Raw genomic sequence first — 24758 nt, 5'->3', positions numbered from 1 at the left:
GTAAATAAATGGATGTCATCTAATCAGGGTGCTACCTGGGTGCACATGTCCTTGTGTTGGGTTTTATTTTTTATTAGAGTAAGTTAAAATAACCAAAACCCCACTGTTTTTCCTGGAGTGTTTCTCTGTGTGTACTATGCCAATTGCAGTGTTGGTCTGCTCCACCTGTTAAGCAATCAGCACATTTGCTGTAATTATGTGAGTGTAGTTTTGTGGGCTTTGTGCAGAATTTCTCTTTTCAGGTACTGAAAACTGAACAAGAGCAGATGCAGTTAATCTTCAACTGGTGTCATTTGTGGCTCGAAGAAACAATAGCTGCAATGTCAGGCACTCACAGTGGAGCTCACAATGCTTTAAAACCTCAGTTTAAATTACTGTCTTTATAAAATTAACTTTTTGTATGATTCATGGTTAAGCTTTCCCAGGAATGCATGTGTAGACTAAATCGCACCTTGCTTTGGAAAATGGTGGGGCTGCATGTTCTCTGGGGAAGCAAAGAAAGTAAAAGTGTTGGTGGAAAGTATTGAGAAACATCTTTGAAAAGAGTGATATTTTCTATGACTTTAGCTTCTGAAATTTTTTTGTAGTGGATTCAAGAAACAGTTCATTTGAGGACCAAAAGCAGCTGGCTTTATTGGTTATGGAGACCCTGACAGTACTACTACAAGGATCAAACACAAATGCAGGTGAGTGAAGAGATTGTTGTCAAGATATGTATAAAGAAAATTATGTCTTGACTTTGTATCTTGAGGCCAGTATTCAACTACACTGAAATACATGTTCTCTCTGGCCAAGTTTTCCTAGCAAAGAGAATAGACAGCATAGCCTAGAGTGCATAAAATAAGGAGAACAAGATAGTGTTTAACTTAAATTTCTTTCGTATTGTTTACTTGAAAGCAAACACCACACCCCATCACTCTTCAACAGGTCTATAATAATTCATGGTAGTGCTTGTAAGACTGTTTGGATATTCAAAAATATAAGCACATAATTAGAAATGTAGTTCAGTGTTCACAGTGTCATGTCTACTTAATGTAAGGCCTGTACCTTTAGTTAAAGTTGTTTTTTCATTTATATTAAAGAGTTATTCCCAGTCAGTATGTACACACAGGGCTCTGTTACAATTGTCCTTTTGTAAATGTAAGGCAGTTTTGTTTATAATTCATTAACCAAGACTTAGTGATTTTGACACTGTGGTAGCATCCACCTGCCTTGCAACAAACCCTTGACTGCTGTTAGATGGCGTTCCTGACCTCACCTAGGAAGCATCAGCCAGCCATCAGGACCTCCTTGCTGCTTCTCAGGACTGATTTCATATCTGAATATCCACTGGAGAAACAACAATGGGAGTGTAAAAGACATCAGCACTTTGGGATGATGCCACAGATGATATTTCTGAGGAATCTTGGAGAGTTCAAGGGCCTCATTTCCTCAGTAGCTCTCCCAGTAATGGAGTAGGACAGAGCATACAGGAGGAGCTGAGAAACTATTTCTCAAAAAGTTTGGCCGCTGATGTGAGTGCAGTGGTGCTGTATCCAGAGGCCAGCAGAGGTTATAGGTCATCACAAAAGCATAAGTAGGCACAGCCTTGCAGTGATTCATACCACACTCAGTGCTTGGTGTCTGATCTTAAACCAGTCTCTCTGATAAGCTTTCCAGAGTATTGCAGAACTGCCAACTACATTTCAACAGGAAATTTGGATGTCAGACCCACACAGGTTTGCTGGATAGTTGAGAACCTACACGAAGAGTGGGAGAAACATAAAATGTTATCCCAGTCTCTATGAAAACCAGAAAGGAGATGGGCTTTACTTGTGAAGGAGTGCAACAAGCTCATCTGTCTCAAGGTCTGAGGTCTCTCCTTTTGCACTGAATCCATCTCTGATCCAAAGGACATCAGAGAAAGCAGGAGGCAGGAAATGGATAGTGGTATTCATGTCTGTGTGTATATATATGTATATATATATGTTAGAGGGAAACAACTTATCAACTTGTTAATCCTGAACTTGGTCATTTAAACTGCTCTTTGAGTTTATCATCACATGGAAAATTATCCCTTTTGATGCAGTAATGCAGCATTGATCCATTTCCCCAGTCAGTTTTCATCTTTAGTAATTAACATAAGAGCAATGCTCTAGGTGCTGACACTGTACTAAACACGCATTATATATGCCGTATGTATACACTTTGGGGTTTGTAATGCTTTCAGAATCAATTTTCATATAATTTTTGGTTATTGCAGTAACCAGCAAACTTGGAAAACTTTGTTTGACTTATGCTTAATCTCTACAGGGATAGGTCTTGCCACAAAAAATCTGCAGAATCTTACAAATGATGTGGATAGACTGAACCACTTCTCAACCAGTGCTCATGTCCAGAAACATCCCAGTTATATTTTCAGTTAATATTGCATTTAGGTCATTACTAAATGTAAGATAACACTACCCTAAACAAGAACATTATATGGTCTTCACAAAACACGGAGGGTTTGGTACATTTTTATTTCATCCTGAGACCCTTTGACTTCTAGCATGTAAAGAGTAACTGCTGTTGGAGAAACAGAATTATTGAGGAAGTTCTTAGAGCTGACCTCCATCCTTGTACACAGTGCCTTTAGTGAAAAATTTTCTTAGAAGACATTGAAGTTCTATTTTTGTTTGTGTTAGAGGAGGAAAGCTAGTAGTAAATCATTATACATCCATAGAGCTAAAACTCTGCCCTTCATTCTGTAGAACTGAAAATTAACACCTTTGGTGTTGTTTTGTTGTCATTATTTGCCACTGGTTATATTTTGCTTGCTGTTGAAGTGCTTACTCTGCCACCTTGTTTCTGAGCAGGCATTTTCAGGGAGTTTGGTGGCGCCAGGTGCGTGCACAACATTGTGAAGTACCCGCAGTGCCGCCAGCACGCGCTGATGATCATCCAGCAGCTGGTGTTGTCCCCCAGTGGAGAGGATGACATGGGCACCCTGCTGGGGCTGATGCACTCGGCCCCACCTACGGAGCTGCAGCTCAAAACTGACATCCTACGGGTAGGTGAAGGGTTCTTCTTCAGCACTCCTGCTCCTACCGTGTGGTTCCAAGAGAGAAAACACTGAGAAGGGCATTGGATTGAGCTGGATTGAATGGGTGGTGTTTGCTTAGTACGTGGATTGTCTCTGGAGTTGAAATACATATATTTGATCCATGTTTTTATTTTTCCTTTCTACCATCTATATCCATGGTAGGCTTCAGAACTGGAGATTTAGGCTAGTGAATATGTTTTTAGCATCATCATATTTGTGGATAGAAAATGAGGTTCTGCAGTAATGATAATTTTCCCTGGTGGGGTCTTACTCAGTTGAAAATAATGGGAATACATACAGAAAAAAAAAGCAAGTGAGTAACATGCATTTATTTTCAGCTCTGCCTTGCATTTTCTGTGGCATCTTATTTTACCAATTTGTATCTATGAATGCTGAAATAATTAATATAAATGCAAATTGTTGTGATCATAGTAGAAGATAAAGCTGAAGAACTTGCTTGCTTAAGCAAAATAATGGAATAGTAAGAAAGAAAGGCTGGGAGTGGAGGAAGAAGCAAGAAAACTCTTGTTTGTTTCCTGTTGTATTAAGTGTTTCATTTGCTAATCTAGACCCACAATTTCTCCTCAGAGTAGCTAATGTTATTTTTTAAATTGACAAAATACTGATTTATTTTAGGGTAGAAAAGCTGAGGCAAATAGTAGAAAGCAAATGAGTCTTAAAGAAGAGAACTCAGACATCTAGGTTAATTTCTGTTCTGTTCAAAGGAGCTGTAGTATTTTTCTGGCAGATGAACAGCTTCATTTTATTCCAAAAGACATAAAGGAAAGCCAGTAATAAAACTATTCATTTTCTGGGTAATGTCTGTGAAGGTCTTCAGCAATTTTTGAGCATGTGTTATTCACCATACTTATGGGGAAAGAAAAGATACTGGAGTTCCCCAGAGGATTTAACAGAAAATCAGGATTTCTGTCTTTCCCTTGACCTGTTGTACTTGTCCTCCCTTGATGCTGTTCTCAGAAGTTTCGGTTATGGAACTGACAGCCCAGAACAGTGTGGTGATGTGTCTCTTACTGTTTGTTCAAGTTTGTCAAGAAAGGAGATAGGTAGTGAAATAGTAAGACTGTCATTCCTCTGAAGGCACTGTCTTCTGAGTGCTTAAAAAAACAGCTTGATTCTGAAGAACTAAACTTTCAGTCATGGGAAATTCTCTCTGGCCTATTTTTCTGTATCAGTAACATTTTTCTGTTGTTTATGATCTTTCTGTAGGGAGACTTTTTCTTCTTTATTCACACGTGGGTCAAACTTCCCATGACAAGTATCCTTTGCATATGTTTTTGGCTGTATGGAGGGGCTTCTCCACCCCCTGATTTCACAGATAATGAGTATTATTCTCTAGTACCTAAGTTCATGTATTTTCTGCTTTTTATACCATGGCTTTGCATTTATTTGTTCAGCAAATAAGGTTTTATCCCCTTTCGTTTCTCTCTACGGCTTACTTTTGAGAAGAAACTCTTAAAATATAGTCTCAGTCTCAATTCAGAGATTTATAGAGGAAAGCTAAAAATAAGTGGGCATATTTGGCTGATTTTTACTGCCTGGATTTGCTAACTGAGTTGTTATATTTGAGTTCCATTGTGGATTCATAGCTGCCAGGTGCTTCCACATTGTTGATTTCTAGGAGACTGTTAGTATCCTCCAAGGTTTGGAATTCTCATTGCTGAAAGAAGTCATTTGCCTTCTCTTGTTTGAAATTGTTTGTGAAGTGGGATGGCAGAGAAGATTCGTTTCTAACAGAGATACTCTCCACCTAGTCACTAAGAGAATTACTTGGCAATTTTGGGTTCCATTCTGGGCTTGATCAGGTCTTTTCTGTTGGAAGGTAATTTCTTATTTCTAAATAAGGGTTCTACTTTGCCCCCTATATTTTTATTTATTTTGTAAACTTTTGAGTTTCAGAATTTTCGTAGTAAAAGTTGACCTTCAGAGATTTCAGGCATTACCAAGTTCTGACAAGTGACACAAGGATTTTACTACCACAACGATGTTTTGTGAACAAAAATGTTCCTACTTTTTCCCAGGATGTTTATAATGCTGCTGCTGCTTGTTGTTGCTGTTGTTTCCCTGTTTTGATTGATTATTTTGTCCACAGGCCCTACTCTTGGTGCTGAGGGAGAGTCACCGCACAAGAACTGTTTTTAGGAAAGTCGGTGGATTTGTGTACGTCACATCTTTACTTGTTGCCATGGAAAGATCTTTGTGCTCACCACCTAAGAATGGCTGGGAAAAAGTAAACCAGAACCAAGTGTTTGAACTGCTTCACACTGTGTTCTGCACATTGACTGCAGCTATGCGCTACGAGCCAGCCAACTCTCACTTCTTCAAGACAGAGATCCAGTATGAAAAACTGGCAGATGCTGTTCGATTACTTGGCTGCTTCTCAGACTTGAGGAAAATAAGTCCCTTGAATGTCTTCCCTTCAAATACACAACTGTTTCAAAGGCTTTTGGACGATGACCTAATATCCCTGGATTCTGTGTCACCTACTCTTAGACACTGCAGCAAACTTTTTATTTACCTCTACAAGGTAGCAACGGATTCTTTTGACAGGTATGACCTTTGCTTTTTTTCTCTTCCTTTTCTTTCATCTTCTCTGCCTGCCCCACACCAGTGTTCCCCAGAATACTTCTCTTCAGATACCTTCATTGCTTTTGTATTTCCATTTTAATCTACTTCTTCCTTCACTCTACTGAGGGGAGGATAAGGTGTCAACATCTGACCACATAATGACTTAGCTTGCTGGTGTTCTCCAGGGTGTACAGCATTCTCTCTGATGTTGGATTTTTTTATCATGGCAGCAGTTAATATAGAGATATCAGTTCATGGTTATATGATAGGCTGACAGGTTGCATTATCATAATTAGAAAAACTATATTTTTATGCTTTTACTGAGTGAAATGAAAATTTGGTTGTTGAATGTCATACCTTAACTTCATGTTTCATTTGATATGGAACTTTAAAGTAAATGATTAAAGAATAACATGATTAATTTAAAAACATAGGATCATTTAGGTTGGAAAATACTCTTAAGATCAGGTCTAACTGTAAATTTGGCACTACTAATCAACCACTAAACATGTCCTTCAGTGCCACATCTACACATCTTTTAAAGACCCCTAGGGATGATGACTCAACTCCATCCAAGGGCAGCCTGTTCCAATGCTTGATAACCCTTTTGGTGAATTTTTTTTTCCAAATATCAAATCTAAGCTTCCCCTGGTTCAACTTGAGGCCATTTCCTCTTGCCTTTTGGCTAGTTACCTGGGAGAAGAAGTGGACACTTTATTGCTATGACCATCTCTCAAGTAGTATTAGAGACTGATAAGACCCTCCCTGTGCCTCTTTTTCTCCTTGCTAGTACATAAGATGAACATCTTTTTTTACATGGATTTGCTTGTTCTTTAAAGTTCTAGGTAGTCTGTAAATTACTGGTTTTTTAAATTTAACTGGGAGACACTCCCAGAGTGAAACGACTTGAATTTAAATTGTAATGAGACTCAAAATGAACAGAAATGTGTTTTAAAAATGACAACAAGACTTTGTGAAGTATGTATTGAAGATTGGCTTGTCTTAAAGTAGGTTTTGCCACAATTTAAGGTACAAAACATGAAACACAGACTTAACCTTTGTATCTGGGACCCTTAAGCTATTTATACCCCAGCCTTTGAATGTATGTGACCCTGTTATAATAAGATGGGTCATCTTGCCCCCAAAGCAAGAGATCTTAGTGCTTTTCTTTTCTTTAATGAAAATTTTAACAACTAACAAACCAACAAAAAAACCACCCTAACAGACACACACACTCACACTCTGACACATTCACCAAAAGGCCAACTTCAGAAATCAGTTTAATTAATCTCATTTTGAAGTGTTATGAAAGCATTCAGGTAGCAGGAGGACAGTTTGTATTAAGAGTGTGTTACTCATACTGTAGAAGTTGACACTGGCCAACAGTAGATAATGAGGAAACAATGGGGTAAGTAAATCACATGGTGATGTTGCATAAGATACCTCACGAAGTTCCCTTTTTTTTTGGCTGTTATTTTCAGTGATTTTTTTCTTCTTTAAATTTTCTGTTCATCATTCGTTATTGAATTTACATTGACTTTATTTCTTATTCCTGTTGGTTGTATCTAATTTACTGAAGCTTTACTTTCTCCTCTGAATTTCTGCTGTTGAACATTAAAAGATGTTCTGCTTTGCTGGTATCAGTAACTCTCAGCAGAGCACTGAACAAGCAGTGCAGGGTCACACCACAAGACCTGTGCTCACTTTGCATGTCTGTGTGTTCACCTGAGGCTGTCGTTCAATTTGTCCTTTGTCATTTATGTTGTTTCTGTAGGGTGGATCCAAGTAACAATTTTATTGGTGCTTTTGTAAAACTAACAAGCTTATGGCCTCTGGTTTCTTCTCTAACCTCTCTGTCCTACCCCTGTCTGTTTTGTCTGTAGTCGTGCAGAACAGATCCCTCCTTGCCTGACAAATGAGACTTCTCTCCCCTCTCCTTGGGGTACGCCAGCTTTGTCCAGGAAAAGGTACCGACCCTTCAAAGAGAAGCTGATCTCCTTTCCAGTTTTTCTCTCTTGCTGTTGTGTTTCTTTGTTTTGGGGGAGGGAGGTTTCTCTTAAGTTGCTGTTCTGAGGAGTGCATTTCCACTTGTGTGTTTACTGGATTAAAAAAAATGTAAAGGCATGTTTCATAGTGAATCCTAGGCAGTGATGAGATTAGAGATGTCTCCAGATTCTCATAGCACTTAAAGTTAGGCTTGTGTTTCAGAACCAAATAAAGCCTAGCATAAGAAATTACCTAAGGGAGGTATATATCACACTCTCAGGAACAGTTCAAAGGGCTTCAGACTGTGCTAGTACATCAATGAATACAGCAGGATTTCTTTTTTCCTGACTAATTTTTCAAGAAAGCTTACTTTTGGTGGAAGGCGGATGCTTGTAAAGGTGCTCCTTTGTTAGTAATTGCAGAGAATAAAAAGTAAAGAATGAACCTGTCAGTACTTGACTACCAGATCATGTAGAGAAGTGCTGAATTAAAAGGTTTGGAAAGAAAGCACAAATGGCCCAATTCAGAAATCCAAGTGCCTGCTTTCACTCCCAAGCTACAGTCTTTTCTTATGCATCTTAATGTGTCTGGTAGACTTTAATATTTTTTTTTAAATAAAGGTTACTGTATGAACAGTGTTATTTACAGGTTTGTGCAAATGCGAAAAAAAAATTTCCTGGAGTCCCCAGGGAAGAGAGCAGGCCTTTGCTATCTACAGATGGAAGTTAGACAGAGATTTGCTTTTGAGAACTAAAAAGGCATTTGAAAGACACAGGGTTATCTGACATGCAGGTGCCATGTGTAGAAAATACGATCATTATTGAGTGGTATGCTGCTTAAGATAGGCCATCAAGCTTCATGGTTGGAATGTAAAATATTTTGCAAAGGAAAACAACCAAAGATGCTTTTGGAAACTGATTTGAAAGGAATGTTTATGCTAAAGCAGGTTAATAAAGAGAACATTTTTTCTTTACTGAGTGATGTTACCCAAGTCATACCTGGGTATTCTACAGGGGTGGCTTGGAAAAAGACACCTGCCCAGTAACCCAGAACCTCTTGATTGTAATTTCCTTTCTTTTCTAACACTGAGGCATTTAAGAACAAGCTTTATAGTCTAGAGAGAAAAACCTTAGCTGCCAAAGTATTTTCCCTGTCATTTACTCTGAAGAAACTTGTGAGAAAACAGGGTGTCCTGTGGAGGCTCTTTACAGCTCCAGCCCTGCATTAACCTCTAGTGTTGCAGATTTCCCATCCCTTTGCTACGTTCTGCTTTTCTCCCAGGTGTAGGTGGCAGGGCTGCTCAGGTTCACTGAATTACTCAAACACACAGCTATGCAAAGGCCTGCAGCAGAGCCCAAGCAGTGCCTGCCAAACAGGAGCTGATTCCAGGGAGTGATGAACAAGACTGCCAGATGGGTGGCTGACGCAGCCTGGAAATTAAAATATAAATATACCTATATATGAATAGATACATTAGGCTTCCCTTGGGTTTTTTTGTGGTACTGAAAATGCAAGCAGTTGCTTGAAAGCCCAAGGTAAAGATTGGGTAGTTTAAAAAGTCATTATCCCTGTGGGGTGCTTTCAGCAGTTCAGGTAAGCTCCAGTACAGTAATGTAGGTACTTGCTGGGGTTAAGTGCTTTTGAAATAGATTTTCACAAACAAAAAAAGCCTTTAGATTGTTACAAATTGTGTAAGACTCAAAGTAAAAGTGGACAGAAAGAATGATCGTGCTTGCTTGGGTGACTTTCAGATCCTTTCTGAAAAGCATGTTTTAAATTAAAAAAAACCCTAGGCATTCCAAAAAGTCTGTTTGAACAGCTGTCTGCTTTCTCACAGCATCATGTTTGTCATTCCTAGTGAATTCAGTGCCAGTGGCTGTGATCTTTCTGCTTTCAAAAATAAGCAGCTTGGGGTTTGCAGTCCAATATTATTTTTTTTCTCCTCCTAAATGTCAGATACAGTCAAATTCTGTCAAAGTTGACTCTTCCCAGAGAAGTGTTTGCTCTTCTCTTATTGTTTTCTGTCTCCTTTGCTTTGCATCCCTGGGATCTCCCTTGTTTTGGCCTGGTTTTCTGCCTTTTGACTTGTAAGATAGATGCCTGAGGGAGAGCCCTCTGTTGTTTGGCTAAAAGAGCAAGCAGACACTGTGCACACAAATAATTCTTATAAACAAAAATAGCACAGTTCTGGTTTCTCACACAGTCTAGAATAGTTTTAGATGCACTGATATGCTCATATTCTCTCTCAGACATGTCTCAAAGCTGTATTTCCCTGTGGAGTGCTGCCCTCCAAGTGTTCTCCTTTATGGAAGCAGAGTAGGAGGGACTCCTGCAGCATGGGTTGGGATGGCAGTACATGGCTGTCCTCCCTGTTACCTGGAATGCATTGTTCTTCCACACCTGTGCGGTTTGAATCAAGAAATACAGCTTTTTCCACTCTTTGAATGCTGGAAATTTTAGCAGAAATAAGCATTCTCTCTTTCTTTTTTTTTCTGTTTTTGTCTTGGGGATATTTTGGTCCTGACAGGGTAAAGTAGAGAATAAAATGTAGCTTAGACTTTTTAGCCATTATTTTAAAAAAGTTTATGTAGTGATCACTCTTGGGGAACAATATGCAGAGGGTTTATCTACAGTAAATCTTATTTCTTTCCAGATCAAAATGCTGTTGTAATTTTCATCAATAATTATAGCTAATTATATAACTAAATTTATATTAATTAATTAATTTATCTTAAATTATATATTTTATTAAATTAGACAGATTAGCCATACAGATGCATGTGTATGTGTACACTGCCTTTTTCCATTATCTGCTTCTTCTTCTTTCTTCTTCCTTAAAGGAGGCATGTAAGAATGTGGAAGTATGGCTAAAGTAATTTATTGCACGTTCTACCCTGACCCATAGAACTATAACATTTAATTAATATTTTGGAAGGATTTTGTAAGATCTCTTTTCTTTTTTCTGTGTAGAGATATCTTTACAAACTGGGGTTTTTTCCCTCCTGAATTGATACAATTTCTCCTTGTATATGTATATGGAAATGTATATGGAAAAATTAAAAATAGAAAGTATTTTAAAATCATGTGAAAAACTTTTAATAATATATGCTTTTAAAAAAAGAATTTTTCCTTAGTCTGCTAACAGGAAGCCTAATCTGGACTGTATTGCCTGTTCAGTTGTGTGGAATGTTGCAGTCCAGGTGGTTTGAGACCAAGATCATATTTATGCTTGTGACTCACAGTGAGCGATGCTTTTGGTCATGTTCTCTGTGTCCTACCATGTCTTAACTTCATAATTTACCTAACAAGGTGAACGTGATAGTGCAGATCAGTGTGCTTAAAAGTAAAATTTGTACTTAAAAGTGGACAGAATGTCTTAAGGAGTGGACTTTTGCTAGACTTACGAGAATTCTTAAATATAAATGGATATTTAGTTTTTTTAACTGCATCCTGTAAAACTTGCATTGAGATGCTCAAGATAACATTAGAGAGAGGGTGCAGTTTTCTCCTTCAGATGAAGAGCAGTGCTTTTAGGATGCATGAGAAACAATTGCCTGTATTCCAGTTTCTGCAGTAAGTCGGGGGCAGAGGCTTGAGATAACATCTTTTTGTGATAGTATTACCAGTTGTTACACTGTTCTTAATTCCATTCATTTTAAAAGCAACAACGAAGCCTTTCTTACCTGCTGGATGTTTCCATAAGTGGTTGGCAGTTCCATAAGGGGCTGACAGAAGTTTAGAAAGTTAATGGCTTAAGGGTTTGTAAAAAACACTAGAAAAATTCATTTAGGGAGATCTTTTTCTTAGCAGTTGGTTTCAGAATTGCCATATTACTTTCTGTTTCCTGTAAGCATTAGCTAAATGAGTAAAGCATTGGTAATCTAATTTTTCTTTAAAACTCTCTTTTGAACAGTACTCTTGGGTTGTTCAGGTGCCAAGTTTTTGCTGATTTGCCATAAAGCTTTTCAGTAGGAACCTTTTTATTGGAACATTATTTATTGAACCAGTTTTCCAGCCAGCACAGAAGATTGTGCTGTGCTTCCTGTTGTCCTGTTTTAGGCTGAATAATCTGATGTCTCAGCCTTCCCCCATAGATATGTTTCTTGCTGGGGGATTGGGCTTGATGGCTGTGTTTAGGGCAGAATTGTGTTTGCAGCCTTCCTCATTTCCCATCTATGTCCTGTTTTTCTCAGGAGAAAGAGATTGCCTTGTTGGAAGTGTCTAGAGGGTGAGGAACAGCCAGTCTCAAAGTCTTAACTTGTGCTAGGGTCAGGGTTTGAGTAAATTTCTGTCACTGAGAACAGAAGAGAGGAAATGGTTCTTTCAACTGATATGATAAGAAGAAACTCTTCTTGTTTTGCTGTATTCAGTTGTAAAACAAAGGACAATATGTCATAAAAAAATTTCTTACACAGAGTTTGTTCTATTTCTTCTTATACATAAGCATATGATAAATACTGTGGGCTATGGTGATTTGGGTTGTGGTTTTTCTGGGTTTGTGGGTTTTTGGGTTTTTTTGGAGGTTTCTTGTGTGATTTGCTTTTCTTTTTTTGTGGTGAGCCTGAGTCTTTCAATCTCACTTTTGCTTCTAAAGCACCATCTTGAAAGCATATGTTCAGTAAGCTGCTCATGCTGTTTGTGTGTTGAAACCCTTGCTGAAAGAAGAGTGGCATCAAACTGATACCTCCAGGAGTTTCAATGAAGAACACGTCTGCATTTCTCAGCACCAGTGGTTGCTTCTAAGTCAGTGTGTCAAATCCTCTTTTCCCTGGGTCAGACTAAAGCATCTTCATGTAAAACCAAATGGCTGTAGCAGTCATGGAAGGACTGAGAACATACAGATTGCTGGCATGAGCACATAGAACACCTTTCTATTCCCCTAGGCTGATTAGAGTTTGCTGGGAGTTTTGTGATAGTACATTTCATAACCAGTTGTTAATGAAAAGCAAATGGGGACACACATCCAGAGAACAGGAGCGGTGGTAGGTTGCTCACTGCAGTTGTTGTGTGCCGCCACTGCAACTAGAATGAAAAGAGGGAGGCAATAAAAACAATCTCTTAAATCTTGAAACCATGTAGCACCTGGGAAAGACACTTCCAAATTCAAGAAAAGTTGAGAAACTGAAACCTCTCCAGGCTGTCTTTAGGGAAACATGCCCAAAAGGTTTGAGAAGAGGAACACTTGTCTAACTGAGGGAAGAGAAAGAAAAAGGGAGTAACATCTATAGGCCAGTATAATTTTACAGCTGTTTGAAAAATGCAGAGCTTATAATAGCTGGGTGTTGTAACCATGGGATGTTTTCTGTCCTGCAGGCACACATATCATTCTGTTTCAACACCTCCTGTTTGCCCTCAGAAAAACATTGCTGATGTGAAACTCCAGACAGGACCCACATCCATACAAAGCTCTGATGCAGTCATTATTCACCCTGGTGCTATGCTTGCAATGCTGGATCTTCTGGCCTCTGTTGGATCAGCAACACACCCAGAGGTAAGGGAAAAAAAATGTGTGGTCTGAAGCTTTGGGAGTTGCTGGGGGAAGGAATGGCTGTGGGAAATAGGAAAGCTGGTGATGTCCTCTCATTTTGTACAGAAAAACTAATATATTTCACAGGTTGAGTTGTATAACTGGTGGCATAGAGATCTGAAAGAAATTGCTTTATTTCATGGGCTTTCTTTTGTTTATCTCTTTCAAACTCTTGTTAGTAATGTAAGTTTAAAGAAAGGTCTGAAGTGACCATCATGTAAGTTTCCAAGCACTGTGATTAATTCATGTTTTCCCTGATATATCAGGTATTAATGCATACTATGATGACACAGGACTGAGCATCATATCTTGGGCTATGCACACTGTTTGAAGGAGCTGGAATATGTTCCTGTTCTAAAGTTGTTCTAGTTAAACTTCTAAATATGTTCCAAGTTATACTGACTGCTTTGTACAATTCCCAACCCAAAATGTCTTTGTATATGAAGGATTTGTTGGACATTTTTGGAAGCTGCTTATGTACTTTTTGTTTGAGATGTCTTCACTGAAGAATACTTTTTATTAAAAAAAAAATAGTTCTGAAAGCTTGCAAGAATTACTGAATTCTTCTTTCTTGGTCTCTACTGGTCACAAGTGTGGTAACTTTCTGCCTTCATGACATAAATTTGACAATTGTGTTGCATACGTCTTTAGTTTTGTAGAGGTTATGGTGGCGGTGGTGAGGAGCAGAATGAAGCCCATCTATTCCAAGAGGAAGTAGTTAGCAACCTGATACACAAGTTAAACGCTCACAAATCTATGGGGCTGATGGAATCTGCCCAAGGGTGCTGAGGAAGCTGGTGGAAGTGCTCACTGAGCCACTTTCCATCATTTACCAGCAGTCCTGGCTAATCAGGAAGATTACAGCTGGCTGGAGTTTAGTCAATGTGATGCCCATCTACAAGACTGGCCTGGAAGATCAGGAGAACCACAGGCCCCTCAGTCTGGTCTGACCCCAGTGCTGGGGAAGGCTGTGGAGCAGATCATTGCACATCCCATGCTGCAGCACGTACAGAACAGTTGTGAAATCAGGCCCAGCCAGCATGGCTTTATGAAAGGCAGGTCCTGCTTAACTAACCTGGTCTCCTGTGACAAGGTGACCCTCTTGGTTGATGAGGGAAAGGCTGTGGATGTTGTTTATTTGGACATTAGTAAAGCTTCTGACACTGTTTGCCACTGCATTCTCCTGGAGAAACTGGCTGGTCGTGGCTTGAGTGGGTGGACTCTTTGCTAGGTTAAAACTGGCTGGGTGGCCAGGCCCAGAGTGGTGGTGAATGGAGTTACACCCATCTGGCAGATGGTCACCAGTGGTGCTCCCCAGGGCTCAGGACTGGGCCAGATCTGTTTAGTGTCTGTGTTGATCTGGACCAGGGAATCAGGTACACCCTCAGTCAATTTGTGGATGGCACCAAGTTCAGCCAGAGTTCTGATCTGCTGGAGGGCAGGAAGGCTCTGCAGAGGAATCTGGGCAGGCTGGATTGATGGGCTGAGGGCAGTTGTGTGAGACTGCCAAGTGCTGAGCCCTGCTCTTGGGTTACAACATCCCAGGCAGTGCTACAGGCTGGAGTGGCTGGAAAAGACCTGGGAATGCTGGTCTACAGTATGAGCCGGCTGTGCCCAGGTGCCCGAGAAGGCAATGGCATCCTGGCCTGTATCAGCAAGTGTGGCCAGAAGGAGCAGGGCAGTGACCATACTTGGTACTGCTGAGCCTGCACCCCAAATCCTGTGTCCAGCTCTGGACCCCTCACTACAAGAAAGACATTGAGGTGCTGGACCCTGTCCAGAGAAAAGCAGAGGAGCTGAGGAAGGGTCTGGAGCACAAGTCCTGAGAGGAGTAACTGAGGATGCTGGGAGTGTTTTAGCCTGGAGAAAAGGAAGCTCAAGGAGGTTCCTTACCTCTCTCTAAAACTACCTGAAAGTGGGTTATAGCAAGGGGAGGGGCAGTCCCAACAAGTCAAACAAGTGATAGGCTGAGAGGAAATGGCATCAAGTTGTGCCAGGGGAAGTTTAGGTTGGATATTAGGAAAAACTTCTTCACCAAAAAGGTTGTTCAGCACTTGAATGGGCTGCCTAGGGCACTGTTTGAGTTACCAGGCATGGAAGTCTTTAAAAGACATGTAGATGTGGCACTTGGGAAGATGATTTAGTGGTGGGCTAGGCTATGCTGGGTTAAAAGTTCAACTCAGTGATCTTAAAGGTCTTTTCCAACCTAAATGATTATGTTTCTAAGTTACTAGGAATAGCTTAATAGTCACAAAAATAATACTTTCTAGTTCTCTCTAAGCTGGCTCTCTTTGTTGGTGAAAAGTAGAGGTTAGTTTAACCATTCTTACCTGAATTATTTTTCTTGACCCTAGTTCTGCTAATCCTTTGTCTAACTAATTACCCTTTTTTGTGCAATGTTTCTTCACACAGACATGTGCACACACACACACCCTGAAAACACACAAGAGCATGCATGTATATTTAAGTATAGTTAATTTGCTGTATTTATTGCTAATGGTAGTTTCATTTCTATTATTATGTATAAAGTCTTCTATTTTCCTCCTCAGTTTGCACTTTCTCAAGCCCTGTGCTGTTCTATTTTACAGCATGCACTGGATCTGCAGCTGGCAGTGGCCAACATTCTGCAGTCTCTGGTGCACACAGAGAGAAACCAGCAGGTCATGTGTGAAGCTGGGCTCCATGCACGACTTCTGCAAAGATGCAGCGCAGCCCTGGCAGATGAGGACCACTCCTTGCATCCCCCACTCCAAAGGATGTTTGAAAGGCTGGCCTCCCAGGCTCTGCAGCCCATGGTGTTGAGGTCAGGATAGCCCTGAAGTTCAGTTGGACTGAGGCCTGCAGCCTGCACTGCTCCTGGCTCGCTGTAAATGGCTGACAGTGGTAGAGAGCCTTAGTGACCTGATGTGGTAGAGATAGTACAATATCCCATTTTTTCTTATGAAATAGTTTGTCTCTTAACAGAGAGAGACTTTTTACCAGGGCCTGTAGTGACAGGAGCAGTGCTACAGGTTTTAAAGTGCAAGAGGCTGGATTTAAATTAGACTTGAGGAAGACCTTATTTATGGTGAAGGAGCTGAGACACTGGAAGAGGTTGTCCAGAGAAGTTGTGAGTGTCCCATCACTGGAGTTGTTCAAGGTCAGGTTAGATAGGGCTTTGAACAACCTGGTGTAAGTGAAAGCAGTACCAGCCCACAGCAGAGGATTTAGACCAAATGACCTTTAAACGTCCCTTCCAACCCAAACTGTCCTGGGGTTCTGTGATCTCAGCTGTAAGAGGGAATGAAATTGTATTATTTCCTATGGATCACTGGCTGGCTGACCTGCAGCCAGGACAGCTGCTCGGTTCCCCTCAGTGACATGTAGCTGTGTCAGAAGGAGCCTGTCTGCAAGGAGCTGTCTGCAAGGAGCCCTTTAGCTCATAGCCACATTACAGGGACTTAAGCTTCTCTAAGCAGAGACACTGAACCTGGGTAACTCTGTACTGATATAGTACTTTTATCTAGAGATACAGGTGTTGATAGCTATGAAATGATTCCCCCAGCCAAATAGGACACACTGGTAAAATAAAGCTGAAGTCTCTTACTTCAGCCTATGATCTGCCTCTCATGAAGAGTTCCCCTTGCTGGACATGCATCATCAAATATCCTGATGTTCTCCTGCAGAATGCAGCAGCCTCCTGCTGTGTTTTCAAGTGATGAGAAGGGAGTTATCAAAATTGCTTTATTTTATGATAAATTACTTTATCAAAAGTGCTTGATTATTGAAAATAGTGTTAACTTTTGAGAGCATGTGTTCCAAAATTAAATTGTTTTGAATGGATCAAATATGTTATGGATTGTAATTATGCATTGGATAATTTTCTTAGTTAAAAGTTATGTTTATTGCAAGCTATTACTGCCTTTTTAAAAAAGTGCTATTAGATTCGGTGCCACTGTAGGCAAATAAGTAGAGAAAAATACTTCCAATTTTTTTTTCTCTTTCTTAGGGAATTTCTACGCTTGGGAAATCCTTTGAATTGCGGAGCCTGGGACAAAAAGCTGTTGAAACAGTACCGAGTGCACAAACCGAGCTCACTGAGTTTTGAACCAGAAATGAGAAGTAGGTGCTGAAGTGCTAAAAATGTGTGTAAATAATGTTTCACTCATGTCCCCCAGTTGCATACCTGTTTAAAGATAAGCATTCATAACAACCCAACTTTACCCCAGCTTTGTATGAATGTGAAATCATCAGCACAGTCAGACTGGAAAAGTTCTAAAACCAGAGGGAATGTAGTACTTATATTGAATATATATCCAGCAAATATTATTGCAGGTTTTTATTTTAGGAGGTAACTGTTAAATATGGTAGTAGTTTGCTTTTAAGTCTTGAGTAGATTCTGCATTTATAGTTACTTAACATTATTTTTTCTCAGCTACTTTCATGTGCACACAACAAATCATTGTGTCTGTGTAGTATCTCCCATGGGTTCAGTAAGGTGTCAGATAAAATAACTGCTCAATCTCCTATTTTTGTAGAGCTTGGGAATGGCTATTAATGTAGCATAGGAGAGTCTCAGTAAATTATAATACAAAGAAATTGTTGAAAAGTTTCCAAAGCACAAGATATTTATTTCTGTGTGTCAGCTTGGTCATTATATGGCTGGCTGGTAATACATCATTAAAAATAGCTTGGTTGAAATTTTTGAAATATTTAAAAGAAACTAGAAAGTATATTAGGTGATACTGGATAAGCATTAAATCATGAAATAAATAAGCAAAATAAATTCATTGAATTTGTATTATATTATCATTTCAGTAGATTTTAAAAGAAGGGAGAAGAAGAGATTCAGTTTATCTCTTGGCCAGTGTTCTATTTATTTTTATATATATATTTGCATTAGAGTATTATCACCGGGAAAAATAAACAATCAAAAGAATGAAAATGTGAGACTAGAAAGTTTTTGGCCTAGGAAAGAGAATGCAAAGCTACCTCCTGAATACCACAAGTTATGTTAAATTGCCTAATCTAAATTTACTTTCTGTTCACTAAGAGCTCTGAGACTGCATCTGAAAAAGCACAAAGCAGAGTTTTCCCGGCTTGTTAAGTCAGGTAGCAGGAATGCATCTGAAGAGGAGCCTCTGCAAAAAGGACACTGTGCTGACATGTGATAATGGGGAGGGCCTGTTGGCTTTACCACAAACTTTCCTTGGTGTGTTGTGCAAGATGCCCATCTTTTTGCCTTGGTTGAGCATTTTTATAATCAAAGCAATGCTGCCCAGCTTGTTATCTTATGAGAGGCTGAACTAGCTGACAATCTGTGGACACTTTAGCTATTCCACCAGACTTGAAAGGACCAAATAAACAGCCTGAAAATGCCTCCCTTTTGCAAAGCTGTATTGCGATGCTGTGTTGTTTCTTGGCTTCTCCTGCAGATAGCATGGTCACCTCCATGGAAGGTCTGGGTCCCGACAGCGTCTTCGGCGCGCACGAGGACAGCCGCTACCGGATAAGCAAGAGCCTGCTCAAGCCAGCAGAAGGGAGCACAGTGCCCCTGACCAGAGTCAAGTGCTTGGTCTCCATGACAACCCCACATGATATCAGGCTTCACGGATCATCGGTGACACCGGCGTTCATCGAGTTTGACACATCTCTGGAAGGGTTTGGGTAAGGTCCTGCCATGCTCTCATGTGGCGTGGGGCACAGTGCAGGGTTTGCTTACTTCCTGCTTTCCCAAAGGAATGCTTTTAAATTTTAATAGACTGTTAGCAAGTAAGGAACAAATGAACTCTTTAAAGAGGAGAAAGGAATGCTTCGAGTCACATAAATTTCCACTTTCTCATTCGTTAATATCTTGATAAAAAATGCTTGCTTGCCCTGTGTGAAAGTGAAAAAAAGATGTGTCATTGATGGGACCCTCTCAGTTCTGGGTTTCACATCCCTTTTAAAACAAAGGAATGCCAACATACCCTTGAAGGGTTGCTGAGATTTGTGTATGACATTTGGATGGCACAGGTGTTCTGAGACCCCCTTAAAATTGCTGAAAAACATGAAAATGTGAAATTGCATCAGAAATACAAATGAAGCAGACAAGGCAGCTATGATGAGTTCAGAGAACTGAAAGAAACCTAGTATTACTAACTGGAGGCGTAGCCTGGATATCATGCTTAGCTAATTTTTTTCTTTTAGCACCACTTACGTGTTTTTCTCTCTCTAATTAAACACCTGCTGAGCGAAGCACTTTTTGAGGATCATGTAATATGATTTAACTATTCAGAAGATGAAAGCATGACACCATTCTCAACATCTGTTTAAGGAAAATGTTTGGTCTTTTTGGTTATAAAAATGGAACAGAAAAACTTGAATGCTTGGGAGCTCTGCTGCTTGTCTGCATTCTCTTTTCAACTCTCTAAAGCAAGGATGCAGCTTCCATTTTCCATCTAGCCCTAATATCCAATACAGTCAGGGACAGACTTATTTTTTTAGTAAACAAATGTTGCGCTAATCTCTGTTCTACATCCTTCATAAGAGAGAAGAAAAGAAAATTGTCTGGACCTAAGAACTTGAAATAGGCTGGCAAAATGAATTTTCATTGTGTTTGCTTCAGGAGATTTGTGGGTACTGTTATCATGTCCAGAAGTAAGTCACATAATGCAGTTGTGACTTCTTGTAAGTTCAGCAAGTCAACTAAGAAGGCTTCTATAATAAATTAAAAAAAAAATTAAGACCTTTTTTCCTTATATTGATTTCTGTTGTATCCACAGCACCAGAGGCTCTTGTAAGGACCAAACATAGTTAAGTTGGAGGAATATGTTAGCGTGAGAGCATACTTTCTTAAGATAGGAATGCCATTGTCTGCAGTTGCCAGATCCTTTGACTATTTAGCTGATCCAGTCTCTTCAGAAAGTTCAGAACAACTCAAAGGCTGCTGCAAGATGCAAGTGCCCACAAGGGAACATCTTAGGCTATGGAGCCACGTGGGCACAACTCTATACCTTCACACCAAAGGCTTACACCGCCAAAGTTCTTTGTGCTAGAGATAATTTAGACTCCCAATGAGCAGTCTTGAGAATTAATTCCTATTTTTCATTACTGCGTAAGTCACATAGCATGTGTGCTTATGGTATGTTTTCCTAAGCCGTGTTTTGTTTGTATTGAACTCCATTTACACTGACTTCCATAAACTCCAGTGTCTTACTGGTCTTGTGTTTAACAGCTGCCTGTTCTTGCCAAGTCTGGCTCCCCACAATGCACCTACAAATAATGCTGTTACTACAGGACTTGTTGATGGTGCCGTTGTGAGTGGAATTGGAACTGGTGAGTATCCAGTATGACTGGTAACGAGTGTTTTGTGTCTGATGTTTAGTTCTCTTAGACTTCTTGGTTTGCCATGAACTGATAGTATGGTGTTGGACACTGTGCACCCACAATCAGGAACTTCTTGTGTCTTTTTTTCTAAATGTGTTTCTGTTGCCCCCAAGACAGTGAAAAGCAATATAAAATATAAATGTGTGATTGCTTTAAAATGCAAAGCTTAAAGTAGAAGGCTAAATTGTAATCAACCAACAAGTATGAGTAATAAGCCAGATGCATTAAGAAAAAGTGGAGGTCGTAGTGTGTAGAGCACATAGGAAATGTGGAATGAATTGTAATGCTGTACTTGTGACTTGGTTCTGCTGAATCCTTGACTGCATTTATTAAAGGTGTAGTTGCACACACCATCACAAAAGCCCTATCTAAATTGTTTACCATTGCTTTTACATGTTGTTGTGGATTATTCACCCTTCAGGAAATGGAATGCTTAATTAAAAGCTGTGGGATTAATTGAACATAGTCACTTAGTTGTTAAGTCTAAAAACTAAGGTGAAGGCTTACTGCAGTAAGATAGAATTAGTGGGAGCGTCCTGGGATATCAGGTGGAGTTAGATGTATGTGCTAGAGAGATATTCCCTTAACAGAGGCTTCTCCAGCATCTGAGAAAACACAGCTAGTATTAGCTGAGCTGATATGAAAAAAGGAACAGGATCAAGTAGGTATCCTAACTGCAGCTATGTAATGGGCTTCTTTTTATTTTTAGGTGAAAGGTTTTTCCCACCGCCATCTGGTTTAAGCTACTCAACTTGGTTTTGCATTGAACGTTTTAGTACACCTCCCAATAACCATCCTGTGAGACTCCTCACCGTAGTGCGGCGCGCCAACTCCTCGGAGCAGCATTACGTCTGCCTTGCCATTGTCCTCTCGGCAAAGGACCGCTCGCTGATTGTTTCAACTAAAGAAGAATTGCTTCAGAATTATGGTAAGAGTTGTGCCACATCATCAGCTAATGCTGACAGTATTATAGTTTACTTTAAACTACAATACTGTCAGCATTAGCTTAATGCTGACAGTATTATAATTTAAACTTTAAACCAAGTATCCAGAAGAATTGTGTGCTGGAACTTTCATTGCTGCTTCACCAGTTCCTCATTTTTTGACAATGGAAAAATGTAAAATGTAAACATTAATTTATGGAGCTTTTATAATTTCCAAAGAACGTTTGATTTCTGTATATAAAAGAAAAAATTTTGCCAAAACCCCAGGTAATAAGTATTCAAGGGAGGGATTACATCATTGATTTTGAAAGGTTTTGCCTTTGATTTGTATTGTGTCATTCGTTTTAAACATCATCTTTTGAGGTCTTGATGTACAAATTTTAACTGTCTTTGCTTTGAAGAAGTTTGGAAACAATAAACTAAATAATAGTAAACTAAATAGGTTGAAGGCTTTTTCAGTCTGGATAGTCCCAGTACTGGAGGGATTTTTGAAGGCAAGCAGTCATTCACTTTATGTTCTAATGCTGTGGTCAGTTTTCAGAAACAGTTTGTGTCTCCATTCAGTATCTGTGACCAAAGGAGGAATTACAGGAGATGTAGTGAAGATGTAAGTGAAGCTGGTGATATCAATAAATTTGCTAGAGAGCTATCAGTGCACTCAGGGGCTTGAGGATGAGCTGTCTCCAGCCTTGTCCTCCATCAGAGCCTCCAAAAGTGGTTGGTTCTGACAGGCTGTTGCACACTGAGTCTGTGGAGGAGCTGAGAGGAGCAGGCAGCCCTCTGCATGTGTTTCAGGCTTAGCTCTTCATTGACCAGCCCAAATGGATGTCAGAAACTGTTCCCGCTCCTGTTCTTTACTTTTGAGTAGGCAGCACTAATAAAGAATTTGTACAATTGTTGTTATTAAAAAAAACTCTCACAAGCAACTAAGTGGACTGTTACCATGAAAGTAAGGAATAATTCTGTAAGCAGACATCCACATCATTAACTGCAGCAGTCTCTCTTAGTAGAAGTCAAGTTCAAAACCTGAAACTTGAGAGTTGAAAACCCATAGTGTAAAGTAGGAATTAAACCTCCTAAATTACAAAGATACTGACAGTGCTTTCTTTCTCAGAGGACCAAATTCTAGAAGAATGGAGCAAGTTTATCTTCACACTAACTGCTTTAGCCTGCGCTGAAGCTATAGTTCATATGTTTTTAGTTTAGTGAGCACCTATAATCAAACTCCCTGAAAGAGACTGGATTTGAAAAGGCTTTGTCAGAGAAGATATGAAGGTTTCTGAATATAAAAACTGTTTTTTACTTCAACCAGGATGCTTTGCTTCACTCAAATGCTACCCTGTTGTGTCTAAATCATAGTGGGTGGTGTGCTGTTGAGTGCTGAGCAGGTAGGGACCTGAAGAACTGAGACTGGAAGTGCTGTGCACAACACAGGAATTGAAAGTTCTGACTGTCTCTTGTAAGAATAAATGGGATGATTTAAGGATCCTTATTGAGAGCAAGAATTGTGCTTAGAGATGTTTGGCCAAGAAAAAGAACTTGAGATTATTTCTGTATCTGAACCTTAGTTCTAAATACTCTGCTTTTAACATTTTCCTTGTGCCGTTTCTAAAGAAATGAGTGTTCTCCCTGTGCAGGCAGCTGTTGTTGTAAGACGATTAATGATTTCTTTTCCTTCAGTATGAAAGAGTGAAGAGAGATCTGAAAAGTTCATGGTTGAAACATTCCCTGGATTTTGGGGAATTTTTTTTCTTTTGGGACAGCTTTTAAGTAGAGTAAGGGTCATTTTTGTGATGCAAAAGTGGGAATAAAAAGTCTGTGAGTATAGGTATCATCCTCTCCACAGTGTGAGAAAGGTGAAAAATAGCTCTGTGGGTTTGGGGACACATCTGTTGGTTCTTGGTGACTGCTACTGTAGAAACTTCTTTAGGAAAACAACAGAAGATCTTTCTGTGACTTGCATGGCAGCAAGAGAAAGTAAAAACTTGAGCCAACTAGTAATTCCAGCTAAAATTTTGAAGGGAGGGGAGAAGGTGAGAAGTAAAATACAATTGTCAAAAATCGGAATATATCCTGAGATTTTTAAGCTCTTGTAACATTTCTGCTGGTGCCCACTAACTGGTGCTTTTCCTTTAGTTGATGACTTCAGTGAGGAATCATCATTTTATGAAATTCTTCCCTGTTGTGCCCGTTTCCGCTGCGGTGACCTCATTGTGGAAGGCCAGTGGCATCACCTAGTTCTGGTCATGAGTAAAGGCATGCTGAAGAACAGCACAGCTGCACTCTACCTCGATGGACAGCTTGTTAACACTGTTAAGGTAAAATAAATCTTTCAATTCTCATTTTTACTGGTTTGAGTGATTTTTTTCTCTGTGCAATAAAAAAACCTTACAAGAAAAAAGTGCAAAATCAACCACCACCACCCCGTCCAAAAGGTGGTCACCCCCAACAGAATAGAAAAAAACCCCAACCCAAGCAACAAAACAAAAAACAGCAAGCAAACACCACATTTATTTGCAAAGATCAATACCTCATTGTTAGGTGGAAGAAACTGCAGAGAGCAGTGAAGAACACTGTGGGCCTGTCCCTGAGCACAAAATATTCCCAAGCTGTAACAGATATCCAAACATCTTTTGACAACTGGCAGGTGTGGGCTTTAAGGTATAAAGCATAACCTGGTGTGGGGTTTAAACTAGCTAATGTTATCATACTGCTGTAGGTAAAACAGCATGTTGACTTTCAAAGTTTACCTCCCAGTATTCCTTTTGCAAGAGGAGGACTACATTATATTATGCTGACAGCTCTAACACGAGTGTCTCTCTGGCCATGTCTCTGGCTATGTGTGACTACCTGTAATAGCTACTAACAGAATTTTTACAATGTAAATAGAAAAAGGCCTGTGAGGTTGTTATTGTCTTTATATATTGGCCAGGACCTTACTCGTGTATTTGTTTAACCGTTTGAAAAGTCTTACTGAATTTAGTTTATCATATTTGCACTTTAGCTTGAAATGATGTGATTTCCAAAGGCTGGGAAGGCAGAAACAACACGACTTTGTGCACCATGTCTTCAGAATCAAGATACAGCTTCTTTAGGCACAGAATTGTCATGTTCTCCTGTGTTTCCATACACATCTTCATCTTCTGATAGCCATTTCTGGTCTTCACATTTCCTTTCTGTTTAATGTTCTTCACTGTCCTGTTCAGTACAGTGTCAGAATACCCTCTGTTACACAGCAATCATTTGGTACCTCCCCTGGCTTGCAGAACAATTTGTGGACAAAATTTCTGATCTTGTCACGATA

At 39.7% G+C, this 24758-nt stretch overlaps 1 protein-coding gene across 8 annotated transcripts in view; it reads left to right on the top strand.

The window, feature by feature from the left end:
- Positions 1 to 24758, top strand: part of WDFY3 (WD repeat and FYVE domain containing 3) — a 152306-nt gene that overhangs the window by 76536 nt on the left and 51012 nt on the right. For 7 of the 8 annotated variants that reach the window (XM_054296013.1, XM_054296010.1, XM_054296008.1 and 4 more), the window contains 11 exons: positions 588 to 686; positions 2838 to 3031; positions 5175 to 5632; positions 7534 to 7617; positions 12950 to 13127; positions 15752 to 15966; positions 17152 to 17264; positions 18578 to 18809; positions 20359 to 20459; positions 21220 to 21438; positions 23591 to 23772. In XM_054296013.1, the coding sequence (XP_054151988.1) occupies positions 588 to 686; positions 2838 to 3031; positions 5175 to 5632; positions 7534 to 7617; positions 12950 to 13127; positions 15752 to 15966; positions 17152 to 17264; positions 18578 to 18809; positions 20359 to 20459; positions 21220 to 21438; positions 23591 to 23772 (2075 nt within the window). The remainder of the gene's footprint in view (positions 1 to 587; positions 687 to 2837; positions 3032 to 5174; positions 5633 to 7533; positions 7618 to 12949; positions 13128 to 15751; positions 15967 to 17151; positions 17265 to 18577; positions 18810 to 20358; positions 20460 to 21219; positions 21439 to 23590; positions 23773 to 24758) is intronic. The other variant, XM_054296011.1, reaches the window with a different exon arrangement.

The sequence above is a fragment of the Melozone crissalis genome, unplaced genomic scaffold (assembly GCF_028551555.1).
Source record: "Melozone crissalis strain CALT ecotype California unplaced genomic scaffold, PUWL_Pcris_2 ptg000006l_1, whole genome shotgun sequence".
In the NCBI taxonomy this organism is placed as follows: Eukaryota; Metazoa; Chordata; class Aves; order Passeriformes; family Passerellidae; genus Melozone; species Melozone crissalis.
The sequence above is the reverse complement of the archived record's forward strand: the minus strand, read 5'-3'. Positions and strand labels throughout refer to the sequence as shown.